General features: G+C 38.0%; 1 protein-coding gene across 3 annotated transcripts in view; it reads left to right on the top strand.

The window, feature by feature from the left end:
* The window catches only part of PCCA (propionyl-CoA carboxylase subunit alpha), a 383,508-nt gene that overhangs the window by 206,911 nt on the left and 160,981 nt on the right, over positions 1 to 15,616 (top strand). For all 3 annotated transcript variants that reach the window (XR_009049065.1, XM_057707846.1, XM_057707845.1), the window contains one exon: positions 5,954 to 6,064. Coding sequence is in view for 2 of the 3 variants with exons in the window: in XM_057707846.1 (XP_057563829.1) it covers positions 5,954 to 6,064 (111 nt within the window). In the remaining variant the exon portion in view is untranslated. The remainder of the gene's footprint in view (positions 1 to 5,953; positions 6,065 to 15,616) is intronic.

The following is a 15,616-nucleotide window of genomic DNA, read 5'->3' as shown; positions in this document are numbered from 1 at the left end:
CAGCATTAGACTGTAACAGGAAAGCCGGTGAAGTTTAAATACAGAATATGGTGCATATAAAGTGAACAGTATTATTTTTATTTAACTGGAGGAACAAAGGACAAAAATACTGAGAGAGTGCCTTTCTAAGCTATTTACTATTTACACAAAAAAGCTTATACGTTGAAACATTCTGAATTGTTAATTTGTACCTAAGAACACTGTATTTTGGAAATAAAACTGCAACTGCACCTTGATCTTCTAACATTCATCCTTTCCAGTCCCTCCTTTAGGATCTTATTTTTTCCAAAACTTCAGTTATATGCAGACAGTTCACACATTGCTGGATTTGTCTTGCATTTCTCTGTTTCACATTCTGTTCTGAATTCCTTCATGTGAATGTCCACCTCCATGACCTCTATATTTTGATGTATACACGCATCCTTATCTGCCTGCTAGCCTGAACTCCAATCATTTAGACATTTTCAGTCTCATCTCATAGGCATCTTTAATTTAACCTGCAAAAAAATGCATTAAGTTTTTTCCTTTCAACCTATTCCTCTTTAAATATTATCTTTTCTGATGTTGCAGAGCCAGAAGTTTGGGTGTTGGCACTTGGCTTACCTCCCCCATCCTCACGTCCACTAAATCATCAAACCCTGGCTGCCTCTCAATCTCTCTCAAGTCCGGCTGCTTTTCTTCTTCTGTATTGTCTACTCCCTAGCTGAGTCCACTCCCTAAGCCTGAGGCCTTACTGTTTTTCAGCGTGTTTCCTGCCATTGTCAGCTTGCTTTTTCCCATCTTCACGCTTGACTCTTCCCAGTCCTTTTTGCAAGAGCAGCCAGAGTGATTCCTGGAATGCACAAACCTAGTCATGTCTACCCTGTTTCAACCATGTTGGGTGCTCTCAAAGTAAAGTGAAATCTTTGCATGTCTGTCAGGCCCTAAATGCCCCCATTTGACTTTTCTGATGCACCGTTCTCTTTGCTCATACGCTTTGGCCGTGGTGTCCTTCTTTCAGTCCTTTTCATAGAAATACCTGGTTGTATCCACTTACTTTTTACCGCAATGATAATTCTTAGATACTTTAAGTTCCTCCCTAATATTACCCATCTTTGTATCCTTCTGCATCTTTCTCTACTTTCTTTCCCAGCCTGGAAAATCTGTGTGAGTCACAAATACTTTCCTCTTCCTGGAACGCCACATCTGTCATTTCTGATGCATATAAATCTCTCCAACAAGTTGTAACTCGTTTCTTCTTCTAAAGTGATTTAGCTTTGTGTGTTTGTAAAACATATGACAGGGATTCGTTTCCCTTTTATAGCCTGAACTCCTTGAAGGAATCTTCTATTTTAAACTCTTGCCTTTGTAAGCATCCTAACACTTTGCTTTTTATTAATTGCTCTTCATTTTTGTCTTTCAGAATATCACCTATAATACAGGCAAATGCCAACTTTTTGCAGTGATTTGTTAGATATATTGGTGTAATCAAAAGTTTTATACCTTTCAGTAATTCCTCATAGAAATGTACATAATTACAAAAGTCCTTCAAAACATTAGTTACTGAATATGGGCCAAGTCATTAACCACAAAGCAAGGTTGGGATAACTATGCATTTCTCCTGGGCATGTGCTGTGGAAGATATTTATTAGATCATTGTCTATGATAACTCCTCCCATGGAATATTTGTGTAGCTAAAGGAATAGCATTAAAATTTGAATTTTGGAACTCTCTCTAAATGTTTTGAAGTAGTTTAAATAGATTGAAAATTGAATGTTATAAAATTTCAGACACGTAATAACTTCTGAGTCAGGAAGAGATGCTCAGAATCTTTCATATGGTTGCTAGTATGGTCTAGTATAAAGGGATGCATAGAAAAATGCCTGGAAGGATATATTAAGTTGTTAACATTTGTTGTCTCAGAGATAGGAAGTCATATCAAAAAGTATGACCTTCTCCCCCATATGTACACATTAGGGTACAGGGTAACCTGCTGTAACAAAGATTCTTAACTCCAGTGGTATGAATAAGATAGAAATTTATTTACTTCTCTTTTAACAGTCTGGCTGGTCTGTGCTGATGGGGCAAGTTAGTTTCCTGTGGTCATTTCAGGAGATACACACACCTATCTCTTCCCCTCCTCCGCCCACCCCCACTCTCACTCTGTTGTTCCCCTTCATCTGCATTGCCAAAGCTGAGTTTCTGCAGTATCAGGAAACCCATAGGAAAAGGGAAGAAAAGGATGTTCAAGCAGTTCTTTTTTTTACGTAAGTGAAGCTGAAGTTGGATGCATTACTATAACTTATAGTCTCTTGTCCAGGAATTGGTTTACCATGTCTAGCTATAAGATAGATTGGGGAAATGGAGTCTGTGTCTAGGGGGTCTTTTGTTCAGCTAAGATTCTATTGTGGAAAAAATTAAAAGCAAATTTTAGGGGAAACCTGCAGTCTGTCACAATATAGTTCTGTATTAAAAATTTTTTTTTTACATATATTACTGCTGTAACTTGTAATAAACATGAGGTGAATGATTCAGTCTCTTTGGATCACAGTTTTCTTGTTTTTGTCTCCTTTTTCCTTATAATTTTCTTATTCTATAACTGGTTACTGAAAGTTCCCACAGAGCATGAACCATACTGTTTGCTTTCATTTTCCTTCCTGTGATATCTAACTCCTGCATGAGTAAGTAGGAGTGGAGAAAATGTTGAGAGATATAGATTAATTTGCTCAGAACATCAGCATTGTTAAAACTTAGCAGCAGATGTGAGCAAACTTTTGTTAAAGGGCCAGAGAATAAATATCTTAGACTCTGTGGGTAACATGGTCTCTGTTGCAACTACTGGGCTCTGCTATTTAGCATGAAGACAACCATATACAAACACTGATGAGCTTCAGTAAAACCTTATTTACGATTTGACCTGCAGGCCATAGTTTGCTGATCTTTGCCTTATAGGATGGATTCACACTCACACTCCATATAGAACTAGGTATAAGCTTAAATTTGTGGAGCTGCATTCTTAGAGAATATGAACTAGAGGGTAGGTAGATAGGTAGGTCAGTACTGAGGCTTAGGATGCTGTACAGCTTCTGTCTGATGTTTATTAATTACATGTTGTCTTCTGCTCTGTATTTATTCTCATATAAAATAATAATAATGAGCCCAATGATAATAATGCACCTTGTTGAGTACCTGGCATTGTGTTAAACACTATTTCCTTTGTACCTCATGACAATCATACTAAATAGGCTTTATTATTATCAGCATTTCACAAATGAGGAAACGAAAACTTTGAGAGTTTAAGTAGCTTACTCAAGGTAAGAGGTAGATCAGGTACTTGAACCTGAGTGATTCTTTGCTTACTTTGTAATTATTCTTTTGTAAGTGAGGATTCTCTAAGACTTGAATAGCAAGAATAGAGTCAGGCTTTCTAGGTTTATTACAAAGCATAGTGGTACAAATTAGAGCTATGCAAGAGTGGGTTACGGAATTGGAAGGAATTAGCAAACCTGTTTCCTTCAACTTCAGCTGTTATACTGAAGTCACCCTTCTAGTGGACGCCTAATATAATTCCTTCTTTCCTTGGTTTTGAGATGCCTCTTTGCTCTACCTTTTATTCCTATTTAATATCTTTGTAATCTACTCCCTTCATAAACTTTCTCTATATCACAGAATCATCCTGATACCATTCATATCCCTCTTGTGGTAGTTACCTATTTTAACGTTACTTTGGAGTAGTCATTGGGTACTAGGCTCAGTTTTTCCTACTTGATCACAAGCTTTTTTCTTTTTCTCATCCTTGTTGTCCTCCTCCTCTCCCTTTCCCTCATCCTCTCCCTTTCCCTCATCCTCTCCCTTTCGCTCTTCCTCCTCTCCCTTTCCCCCAATTCTCCTTCTCCTTCTCAACTTATTTTGAAGTATACTTGACATATAATAAACTTCTCATGTTTAAAGTATTTGATTTGATGAGTTTTGACATACGTATGCACCTGCAAAACCGTCTCCAATCAAAATACTGAACATTTTTCTCACCTCCCAAAGTTTCCTCATGGCCTTTGCAGTCCATCCTTTCTCCGACCCTGTCCTAATTCAACCACTTGATCTGCTTTCTGTAGGTTGCATTCAGTATGCGTTATTTTTGGTCTTGCTTCTTTATTCTTTAGTTCAGCATAATAATTTTGAGATTCATCCTTATTGTGTATATTGGGGGACTCACTTCTTTTTATTGCTGAGGAGAATTCCATTGTATGGACAAACCACATTTTATTAACCCATTCACTGTTGATGGACATTTAGATTGTTTCCAGTTTTTGACTTTGCAAATAAAGCTGTTAACCTCTGTGTTTGTATAGGCATACATTTGTTTTGTTTTTGTTTTTTATATCAGTAGCTATTTTCTTTTCTTTTCTTTTTCGTAACAACTTCATTGAAAAATAATTCACATACTATACACTCCACCATTTAAAATATACAGCTCAGTGGTTTTTGTACATTCACAAGAATAGTGCAACCATTCTTCACACAATTCTTCACACAACCATCACCACAGTTTTTAGAACATAGTCATCACTCCCAAAAGAAACTGTACAATTAGAGGTGACTCCACATTTCCCCCTGTTTTTATTTTAACTTGGGTAAATACTTAGGAGTGAATTGTCTGAATCGTATGGTGAGTATATGTTTAACTTTTTTTTTTTAATTAATTTATTTATTTTATTGGCTGTGTTGGGTCTTTTTTGCTGTGCGCGGGCTTTCTTTTTAGTTGTGATGAGTGGGGGCTACTCTTCGTTGTGGTGCGCGGGCTCCTCATTGCCATGGCTTCTCTTGTTGCGGAGCATGGGCTCTAGGCACGTGGGCTTCAGTAGTTGCAGCACATGGGCTCAATAGTTGTGGCTCATAGGCTCTAAAGCGCAAGCTTAATAGTCGTGGCACACGGGCTTAGCTGCTCCGTGGCATGTGGGATCTTCCTGGAGCAGGGATGGAACCTGTGTCCCCTGCATTGGCAGGTGGATTCTCAACCACTGTGCCACCTAGGAAACCCTATGTTTAAATTTTAAAGAAACTGCCAGTCCAAAGTGAAAGTAAACTATAAAATGTACCAATTCATGCCCCCTGCCCCCTCCCCCCCCCAGGTTGTGACAGTTCCACTTGTTCCACATTCTCACCAACACTTAGGATTATCTGTCTTTTAACCTTTAACCACTTAAATTGGTGTTTGGGTATATCTCATTGTATTTTTTTGACAGTGACGTTGAACATCTTTTCCTGTGCTTAGTGGCCATTTGTATATATTTTGTGAAATGTCTGCTTAGATCTTTTCCCTATCTTTTTTCATCTGGTTTGTTTGTCATCTTATTATATTGTTAGCATTCTTTATATATTCCAGATACAAGTTCTTTATTTGAAATATGTGTTGTGAATATTTTCTTTGTCTGTGGCTTGCCATTTCGTTTTCTTAATTATATCCTTTGAAGAGCAGACTTTAAAAATTTGATGGAGTATAATTTTTTGATATTCTTTTAATGGTTCATGGGTTTTGTATACTATCTAAGAATCTGTTCCCTACCTCAAGGTAACGGATTTTTCTGTTGATTTCTACCTATATAGCTTATATTTTTAGGTTTGTGACCCAATTTGAGTTAATTTTTAGGTGTCCTGTGAGTTAGGGTTGAGGTTCATTTTCCCAAATGTGTAATCACTAGTAGTTTTACCGTTTATTGAAAAAACATTGGTTTCCCCATTGAATTGACTTGGCAACCACAAGCTGCTTAAATTTGCATTTAATGTTTTACTGTTGCCTCAAGTTCAAACATTTTTTGTTGAACTTGACAAAAAATGAAATCAAGGAGTTAAGTAGTCTTGCATGGTTTTTGCTAGGTCATAGGACACTATTGGTAAATTTCGCCACATAATAGGAATTAGATTTTTTAACTGACTCATTGTTTTTCAATTCAGCCTGTTACCATTTTATTTTTAGGTGTTACACATAATATTGCATTACTTCGAGAGGTGATAATCAACTCACGCTTTATAGAAGGAGACATCAACACTAAATTTCTTTCTGATGTGTATCCTGATGGCTTTAAAGGTTTGTATATATTGAAGCATTTTAGTTGCATTAAATTTTTTTATACTTTATTACAATGTATACTTTAATCTGAAATTAGGGCCTTTGGCCTATGTTATACTTGATTTATTAATATACTTAGAGTATCCTAGACTACTGACATTCATGACTTTGAGTATTCATGAATGACTCATGAATGTGTGATAATCTGCAATTTTGTTGAGTGAGAAATGCAACTAGTATGTGGAATGTTGTGTTTCTGAAAGTCAATACAGGTTTGTATTCCCTGCTGATAGGAGTATATACAGGAACTCTTCTTTAATATTCAGACTGTATCTTTATGAAAATTAACACTGAAAATTTCAGACTACCAGGTGCTGTTCCTATTAATGAAAATGGGGATGTCTAAGAAGATGATGGTTTTATTCTGAAAAGTGAGTGTTGAATAAAGTAATGAGTGGACTGTGAAAGTTAGCACCGCAGAGTTATTGATGAGTGTTTCCAGGTAGTGGAAAAATTGCTCATCGCGTGAGAGACAGAGAAAACCCTCGAGGGAGCACTGAAAACATGGTCGTCATGGTATTAAGACGCTGGCAGGACTTAGCAGAAATATTACTAAGTGAAAGCCTCTCCCTATGTTTCTAATGAACTTGGGGACATATGAAGATTAGATCTTCTCTCACAAATTTTAAGTGTTCTTTATATCCATTTAAAGTGTTTTAGTATATAAAACCATTCATTTTAGGAGCTGTATATAGATGCAGGTCAGCTTCATGTCATTGAGCTATTGAATACATTTACAAAGCAATTTCTTACATCAGAATTTTTAATACAGAGTTTTCTTAAGAATAACTGGAGATTATTGATTTGATTGTTCTTTCAAAACTTTAGTGTTACAGAGCTTTATCATTAGTACCAAGAAAAATAAGGAATGTGTTTTAATTCGGAACTTAAAACCGAGACTAATGAATCATCAGGTTCTTTTTCCTGAACTTCTAAATTTTTTAAAAATATAAATTAAAACCTTAACATGATTACAGTTTTGTACTTGTGTGATTATTTCATTAATATCTGTTGGTTTCATGAAGCCAGGAACCACTTATGTTATTGCTTTTTATTGTATTGCTAGCAACGAAAAGACACTGAATAAATATTTGTTGATTAATGAAAAGAATCTTGTTCACAGTATGGGTGAGAAGGTATTACCCTGACTATTTTTAATTAACTGTACATGTATCCAGATTACAAATGTGTTATGTTTTGATCCTAATGTTTTGGCTTCTTGTCCTTTCTAAAGTTTTAATTAAAAGTTATTGTCAGTTGTGAAGTGGACTCGGATTTCCATGTGCTTTTGTGTCTTCCTGGCTTTCATGAAACAGTAGGCAGAAGGGGACAACAGGTCAAAACTTAAGGGAACCTTTAGAACACACATGTTGTGTGTGTACATGGGTATTTATACACGCACACACATTTATACATGTGTGTGTGCATATTCGACATTGTATCCCATTACCATGGAAGAGAATGAAGCATTTAAAATTTCTAATCGGAATTGGTTATTATATGCTGAAATGTTCCAAATTCTCAACAGAACTCAGAAATTTTCTTAAAAATGAAAATTGCAGTTTGCTGTAATAAACTTAATATATTACATTTCTTTTTTCGGCAGGGAATTATCAGCACAGACACTATAATTCTGTTTCTTATGTATAACAATTTTTGAATTGTTTTACGTTGTTAGAAGGCCTGTAGCAATTTTTAATCTCACCCTTTATTTTACATGTGAAGAAAAACTGATAAGGCTAAATGACCAGTAATATAAATAAAGCCAGAAATTAAACTCAAGAGTTTTCAACTTCTGTTTCAGTACTTATTCAATATTGCTAGGATTTAAATTCATAAATTATAAAAGTTTTCAGAGTATGTTATATGTTGTCATATTATCTGTAAGGATTTTAAAAGTACACACCTATATTTGCCATTCTTAATTCCTACTGGTTATTTTATTCCATCATATTATTTTCGTGTCAGTTCTTTCTTCTCAGAATGGCTACTATCTCTTGTTGTTGTTCTTCTTCAGATTACTCTATGTCTTCTTCCCGATTTTTCCCCAGAGCAGGTCTTAGATGTATTAGACTGTATCATCTTTGATTGTTTGATACATGTGCCTGAAAGAGACAGCAGGAAGTGGCAACTGAAGTTAATCCAGGATCTCATCCATATGTTTGAGGCTGGGTCATTTTGCCCCTTTGGGATTACCCATCTGCTTCCCATCTGTCCAGCTATCCTAGACACTATTCACAGGCAAGTGCCTGTCTTTATGACTGCATTAAGTTTTTCTTGTGTATATGTTTATTATCCCAAGTTTATTTGTAGACTTGGACAGTGTTACTAAAGGCTCTTAGACTGAACTTTGAAATAATTGTGTCTAAAGTTTAAAAATAGAATACACAAGAATTTGTTCTTCAACTTATTAGATGCTGATGTTGAAAAGGTATTTTCCTTTGATTCTGAAAAATAAATGGAAAATGGGGAAGTAGATATTTTGATTTTGAAATAAAGGGAAAATGAAGAAGATATTTTAAGAAATACAATTTCAGTTAGCCTAAAATGGACAGTTAGGACTTATTTCTCTGCTGCCTTGCTACACTTGAAGCACCAGCCCCATCAAAAGAAATTATTAGAATTAACTTTGATTTAGCACAAGAAGTCTATTATTAATTATACTTCTCTTTTTTTTCCCTTTGAATTTAGTCAAGTATTTCTGTACCTTTAAAAGTGGTAAATACATGACTGAAGTATTGCCTTTAAAAATCCAGTCATTAAAATCATTCAACAAATAATTGGTGTAGGCTCTAGGAGAAAATCAAAGAGAAATAATGTATTTTTCCTGTCCTTAAGGTGGTTGTATCATTAGGGAAATAAACAGGTAAAGAACTAACTACACTACAGGACAGAATAAGAGAAGTGCTAAAGTGAAGATGTAAGTAAAATGTCTTGGAGCAGAAAAAAAAGAAGCCAGTTGCAATTCGGGGAATCAAGGATGGCTTCAAGGATGAGATAATGTAGACTTTTTTTAAAATTTTTATTTATTTATTTGGTTGCTCTGGATCTTAGTTGCAGCAAGCAGCCTCCTTAGTTGTGGCTCTCTGACTTCTTAGTTATAGCATGCAAACTTTTAGTTGCAGCACACATGTGAGATCCAGTTCCTTGAGCAGGGATTGAACCTGGGCCCCCTGCATTGGGAGTGCAGAGCTTAACCACTGCACCACCAGGGAAGTCCTTATTGTAGACTGTTGAAAACACCTCTCCAAGGACTCTCTTCTGTAGGACCTGGGGCTACCATACTGCCTCAGGAGAGCCACTGTGTGTATCTCCTCCTAATCCATCTTCTTTGATTTGATATTGGTAGTTTGAAATCAGCCTTGGAGAAAGTATTTACAGTAAGAAAACTGGCAAACGTTGCACACTAGGGCCACTTCTCCTTCCTCCACACCCCAGTTAGCTATTCAACATTTGCCAGCAAGCCACGGCCTACACTTTGACCTGACTGTTGGGAGCAAACAGAGCTATTTGCATACAAAGGAAGTGGATTACTTATCTAGGGAGGAAGACCTAGAAGAATCCCTGAGGATAGACAGTACTCAATTTTAGATCTGCAGGTATGGGAGGCAGAGGGCTGTGCTTACTGAAAAACTGTAGGAACAATTACAGGTATTAAATTAAAAGAGTAAAAAACCTGTGAGTTTTAGAAATAAAACATTTCAGCAAAGTGAAAGGATGACCACTGCTAAGAACAAAATTATAGTGACCCAAAAAATAAATGGAAGAAGTATCTCAAAATATGTAGCAGAGAGGTAGAGAGAATGAAATGTGCGAAATGATGAGAGATGTAGAGAGAAGTTCCAAGAGGTTGTATATGTAAATAGTAAGAGTTTCATGAAAATAAAATAGACAAGGAAAGGTTAATTTTAAAAGAAATAATAGGGGAGGTTTTTTTTTTTCCCCACTGTTCTTAGGAAGGACTTCAGTGAGTTAGAAAGACTCAGTTTCAAACAGGATTAATGAAAAAGAGTAACTATTCTAGGCATGTCAAGAACAAAAAACTTCTTAAGGCTTCTAGAAGGAAAAAAGTTGCATGCAAAGAATGTAGAATGCAATCATCTTTAATCTATAAATTGGATATTAGAAAACCTTAAACTGAGTATCTGCTTTATAGGAAAGAACTTGTTCCAAGAGTACTATACCCAACTAAGATACCCTCATTTGTCAATGTGAAAAGAGAGATTTTAAAATAAAAATTCAGAGACGTACTGTAATATATACCCTTTTTGAGGAAATTACTGAAGAAAGTACTTTAACCAATTTGTGGTAGAGATGATAGCTTAAATATACACATTTTTCCTCATCCCAAAACCCCCTAAATTGAGTTTTTTAGAAGCCACAAGCCCACAAGGAAAAAAGAAAGGTGATTTTGAAAAATGTAAAGCTGAAGGATGATTCTTAACTTACTTAGCAACCTAAAAAGTTGAGTCCTAAGCTGACAACATGAAAAACTGAGAAGTAGCTCATTGTCACTGTGGAACCATTCAGAAGTCTCAGTAATTATTAGTTCCAGTAACATGGAAAATTCTCAAAGGTGGGAATATTGGTCTACAGTCTCTGGAAGATTTTCTCCATATCTCCTCCCTCATTCTTCAAAGAAGGGTGAACTGTTTCCTCCACCCTGGCAAAAGCTTGGAGGTTCTTCCCTGCAGAGAACAGAATAGTCTTTGTACTGAGGGACACCAGGCAGAGTTGGCAGAGGATCAAGTGAATGTGGACATAACGTAGTGACACTTGCTCCCAGCCCTGTTCTCCACTTGGTTCTCAGAGTGCTGGCAGGCAGACGGGTACTCTCAGGCACAATAGTGGAATATATTTCTCTGAGAAATCTAACCAGCCATTAGAGAGGTTACCCAAAGATCCCCCAATACTATGATCCCACCAGATTACCCTATGCATGAAGCCAGTAGTCAACAAAGCTGCATCCCACCAAGAGAGGACATGCATGGATCAGCATCAGGACATCTATCAGAATTGTCTCAGGCCATGCTATATTTAAAGGGAACCATCAAATGAGTATTAAAAATAGATGGTAGGGGGCTTCCTAGGTGGCACAGTGGTTGAGAATCAGCCTGCCAATGCAGGGGACATGGGTTCGATCCCTGCTCCAGGAAGATCCCACATGCTGTGGAGCAACTAAGCCCATGCGCCACAGCTATTGAGCCTGCGCTTTAGAGCCCGCGAGCCACAGCTGTTGAGCCCATGTGCTGCAACTACTGAAGCCCACACGCCTGGAGCCCATGCTCCGCAACAAGAGAAGCCACGGCAATGAGGAGCCCGCGCACCACATTGAAGAGTAGCCCCCACTCACCGCAACTAAAAAGAAAGCCCGCGCACAGCAAAAAAGACCCAACACAGCCAATAAAATAAATTAATTAATTAAAAAAAATAGACGATAGGGCTAAAACCACTTAGGAGAACACAGATCAGGCTTATTAAAAACTGGGTCATGGGCGGTTCTACTTAACTGAAGCCAGGGGCTGCCTTCTGCTGTTTTGCCCACCTCCTTCCAGGCAGTCCTCTCCACAGGCCTTGAAGCCTGCTTGTCTGTCCAGCTTCTCCCTCAATGCCCACAGTGTGCTTCCACCTTCAGTGCCAACACTAGGGACTGACTGTGTGTTCTCAAACACCTCCTGCTGGCTTGGAGCAAATGTGTGGATGTTTTGTTTTGGAGATAGGCTGTGGGTGGAGTCAAAGAACTTCGGACTGAGATAAGGAGAGCAGGATCAAGCATTATCAGCAGTATTTCATCTTGTGGAACTGAAAACCACAGCCACAGAAAGACAGAGAGAATGAAAAAGCAGAGGACTTTGTACCAGATGAAGGGACAGGATAAAAACCCAGAAAAACAACTAAATGAAGAGGAGATAGGCACCCTTCCAGAAAAAGAATTCAGAATAATGATGGTGAAGATGATCCAGGACTTTGAAAAAAGATTGGATGCAAAGATCAAAAAGTTGCAAGAAAAGTTTACCAAAGACCTAGAAGAATTAAAGAACAAACAAACAGAGATATGCAACACAATAACTGAAATGAAAAATACACTAGAAGGAACCAACAGCAGATTAACTGAGGCAGAAGGGCAAATAAGTGACCTCGAAGACAGAGTGGTGAAAATCACTGATGTGGAAAAGAATAAAGAAGAATGAAAAGAACTGAAGAGAGCCTAAGATACCTCTGGGACAATGTTAAATGCACCAACATTCACATTATAGGGGTCCCAGAAGGAGAAGAGAGAGAGAAAGGACCCGAGAAAATATTGGAAGAGATTATAGTTGAAAACTTCCTTAACATGGGAAAGGAAACAGCTAGCCAAGTGCAGGAAGCGCAGAGAGTCCCAGGCAGGATAAACCCAAGGAGAAACACGCCAAGACTAAAACAGTAGTCAAATTGACAAAAATTAAAGACAGAGAAAAGTTATTAAAAGCAACAAGGGAAAAATGACCAATAACATACAAGGGAACTCCCATAAGGGTAACAGCTGATTTCTCAGCAGAAACTCTGCAAGCCAGAAGGGAGTGGCATGATATATTTCAAGTGATGAAAGGGAAGACCCTACAACCAAGAATACTCTACCCAGCAAGGCTCTCATTCAGATTCGAGGGAGAAATCAAAAGCTTTACAGACAAGCAACAGCTAAGAGAATTCAGCACCACCAAACCAGCCCTACAACAAATGCTAAAGGAACTTCTCTAAGCGGGAAACATAAGAAAAGGACCTACAAAAACAAACCCAAAACAAGTAAGAAAATGGTAATAGGAACATACATATCGACAATTACCTTGAATGTAAATGGACTAAATGCCCCAACCAAAAGACACAGACTGGCTGAATGGATACAAAAACAAGACCCATATATATGCTGTCTCCAAGAGACCCACTTCAGACCTAGGGACACATACAGACGGAAAGTGAGGAGATGGAAAAAGATATTCCATGCAAATGAAAATCAAAAGAAAGCTGGAGTAGCAGTAGTCACATCAGATTAAATAGACTTTAAAATAAAAAATGTTACAAGAGACAAGAAAGGACACTACATAAAGATCGAGGGATCCATCCAAGAAGAGGAGATAACAATTATAAATATGTATGCCCCGAATATAGGAGCACCTCAGTACATAAGGCAGATGCTAACAATTATGAAAGAGGAAATGCAAGGCAGAAATAGAGACACAGATGTAGAGAACAAACACATGGACACCAAGTGGGGAAAGTGGGGAAGGTGGGGGCGGGGAATGAAAAAAAAAAAAACTGGGTCATGCAAATGAGGGTGGTTAATAGCATGGGGTTTACAGAGGCACATCACAGAGGTGCTGCGACAGGGCTTTGACCTCCAGTAACCACTGGAGTGGGGAGCATAGGCATCAATTAGGGCTTCGGGCTTTATTTGAAATTATCCCCCACACAGTTAAGAAGGTAAGCATTAATTGTGAGGAAGAAGTTTTTCTCCTTTCTGTTACAAATATTTGCTGAACCCACTACATCAAAGGTCGTAGTCTAAGCTCTAGAGGTAAAATTATTTCAAAGAGCCAAAGGCTTTTAAAACCAATAGTTGCACCTTTTCCCAGCCATGTCTTCGCCAGAAAGCCCATGCCCCCTGAGTCACTGACATTGTAGAAGAGGTTTTAAGCTTTAATGTTCTCAAGGTCAAGAGCTGGGTTGGAGAAAATCTTAGAACTTCACCTGTTGAAGACTTCAGCTGCTAGCATGCTTGGGCTCCATCCGTGCTGTGTGCATGGCTGGAGGTTCTCAATCTTTTCTGCCTGCCACAGACTCCCAGAATCATGCTTGTGAGTCTTCTCAACCAGGGTTGGCAGAGAGGTGAAAAACAAGTGTCAAATTGTACAGCTCTCTTAGCTTACATTCACGTTTGACAAAAGAATAGGAAGAATCTAAAAGTATTTAACTACATTCGTTTAGGTCCCAAATCTCTACTAGATGCTTTGCTGCCCTCATGGGACGTACGTTCCAGTGAGTTAGCAGGCAGTGTGCATTCTCAGCTACCCTCCTAGCAACTCTGCAGGGTCTTACAGATGAAAACCTGCTCAGAAACGTGAATGAGGTGCATTTGCCTTAGCTTATTTGCTTAGGGCAGGAATTGAACTCAAGTGTGCTGATTCAACACCACTCTAGGCTGGGCTGCCATACTCTTGCCTGGACTCAGAAGAGCCTCTTCATTGGCCACCTTACTGCTGCCATTGCACACTCCAGTGGAGTCTTCACTCAGCAGCTAGGGTTAACTTTTAGAACCAAATCAAACTTTCTCCCTTACTTTGGAAGCCCTCAGTGAATGAATGGCTAAACAAGTGACAGTATATCCATGCTGTGGAGTACTACTCATTGTTAACAGGGAACTGAGCATGGATGAATCCCAGAACCATGATGTGCCAAAGAAGTCAGGCACAGAAGTAAGGGAATACTTACTATCTGTCTCCATTTTTATGAAACTAGAAAAGAATCTGTTTGCCCAGGGCCATGGAGGGAAAGCAGAGACAGGAATGTGTTGGCTGGTGAGAGGTGCAAGGGAATATTTTAGGATGATGGAAAATTCTGTATAGATTGTGATGTTTATATGGGCATATACATTTGTCAAAATTCATTGAAGTGTATACTTAAAAATGGATGCATTTATTACATGCAAATTATACCTCAAAGTTAAAAACAGAAAACAAAAACCCATCTCTGTTAATGAGTATCCATTGCAGTTAAAATAAAATGAAAACTTCTGATTGCTTACAAAAAAACAGATGTTAGAATGGTATTTGATAAAAACTCAGTAGCCATTTCTTTAAAGTCTGTTCTATCTGATATGAGTATTGCTACTCCAGCTTTCTTTTGATTTTCATTTGCATGGAATATCTTTTTCCATCTCCTCACTTTCCGTCTGTATGTGTCCCTAGGTCTGAAGTGGGTCTCTTGGAGACAGCATATATATGGGTCTTGTTTTTGTATCCATTCAGCCAGTCTGTGTCTTTTGGTTGGTGTATTTAGTCCATTTACATTCAAGGTAATTGTCGATATGTATGTTCCTATTACCATTTTCTTACTTGTTTTGGGTTTGTTTTTGTAGGTCCTTTTCTTATGTTTCCCGCTTAGAGAAGTTCCTTTAGCATTTGTTGTAGGGCTGGTTTGGTGGTGCTGAATTCTCTTAGCTGTTGCTTGTCTGTAAAGCTTTTGATTTCTCCCTCGAATCTGAATGAGAGCCTTGCTGGGTAGAGTATTCTTGGTTGTAGGGTCTTCCCTTTCATCACTTGAAATATATCGTGCCACTCCCTTCTGGCTTGCAGAGTTTCTGCTGAGAAATCAGCTGTTACCCTTATGGGAGTTCCCTTGTATGTTATTGGTCATTTTTCCCTTGTTGCTTTTAATAACTTTTCTCTGTCTTTAATTTTTGTCAATTTGACTACTGTTTTAGTCTTGGTGTGTTTCTCCTTGGGTTTATCCTGCCTGGGACTCTCTGCGCTTCCT

This window comes from Hippopotamus amphibius, chromosome 14 (assembly GCF_030028045.1).
Source record: "Hippopotamus amphibius kiboko isolate mHipAmp2 chromosome 14, mHipAmp2.hap2, whole genome shotgun sequence".
NCBI classification, from domain to species: Eukaryota; Metazoa; Chordata; class Mammalia; order Artiodactyla; family Hippopotamidae; genus Hippopotamus; species Hippopotamus amphibius.
Note: the sequence above shows the minus strand (reverse complement) of the source record. Positions and strands in the feature narration are given on the sequence as shown.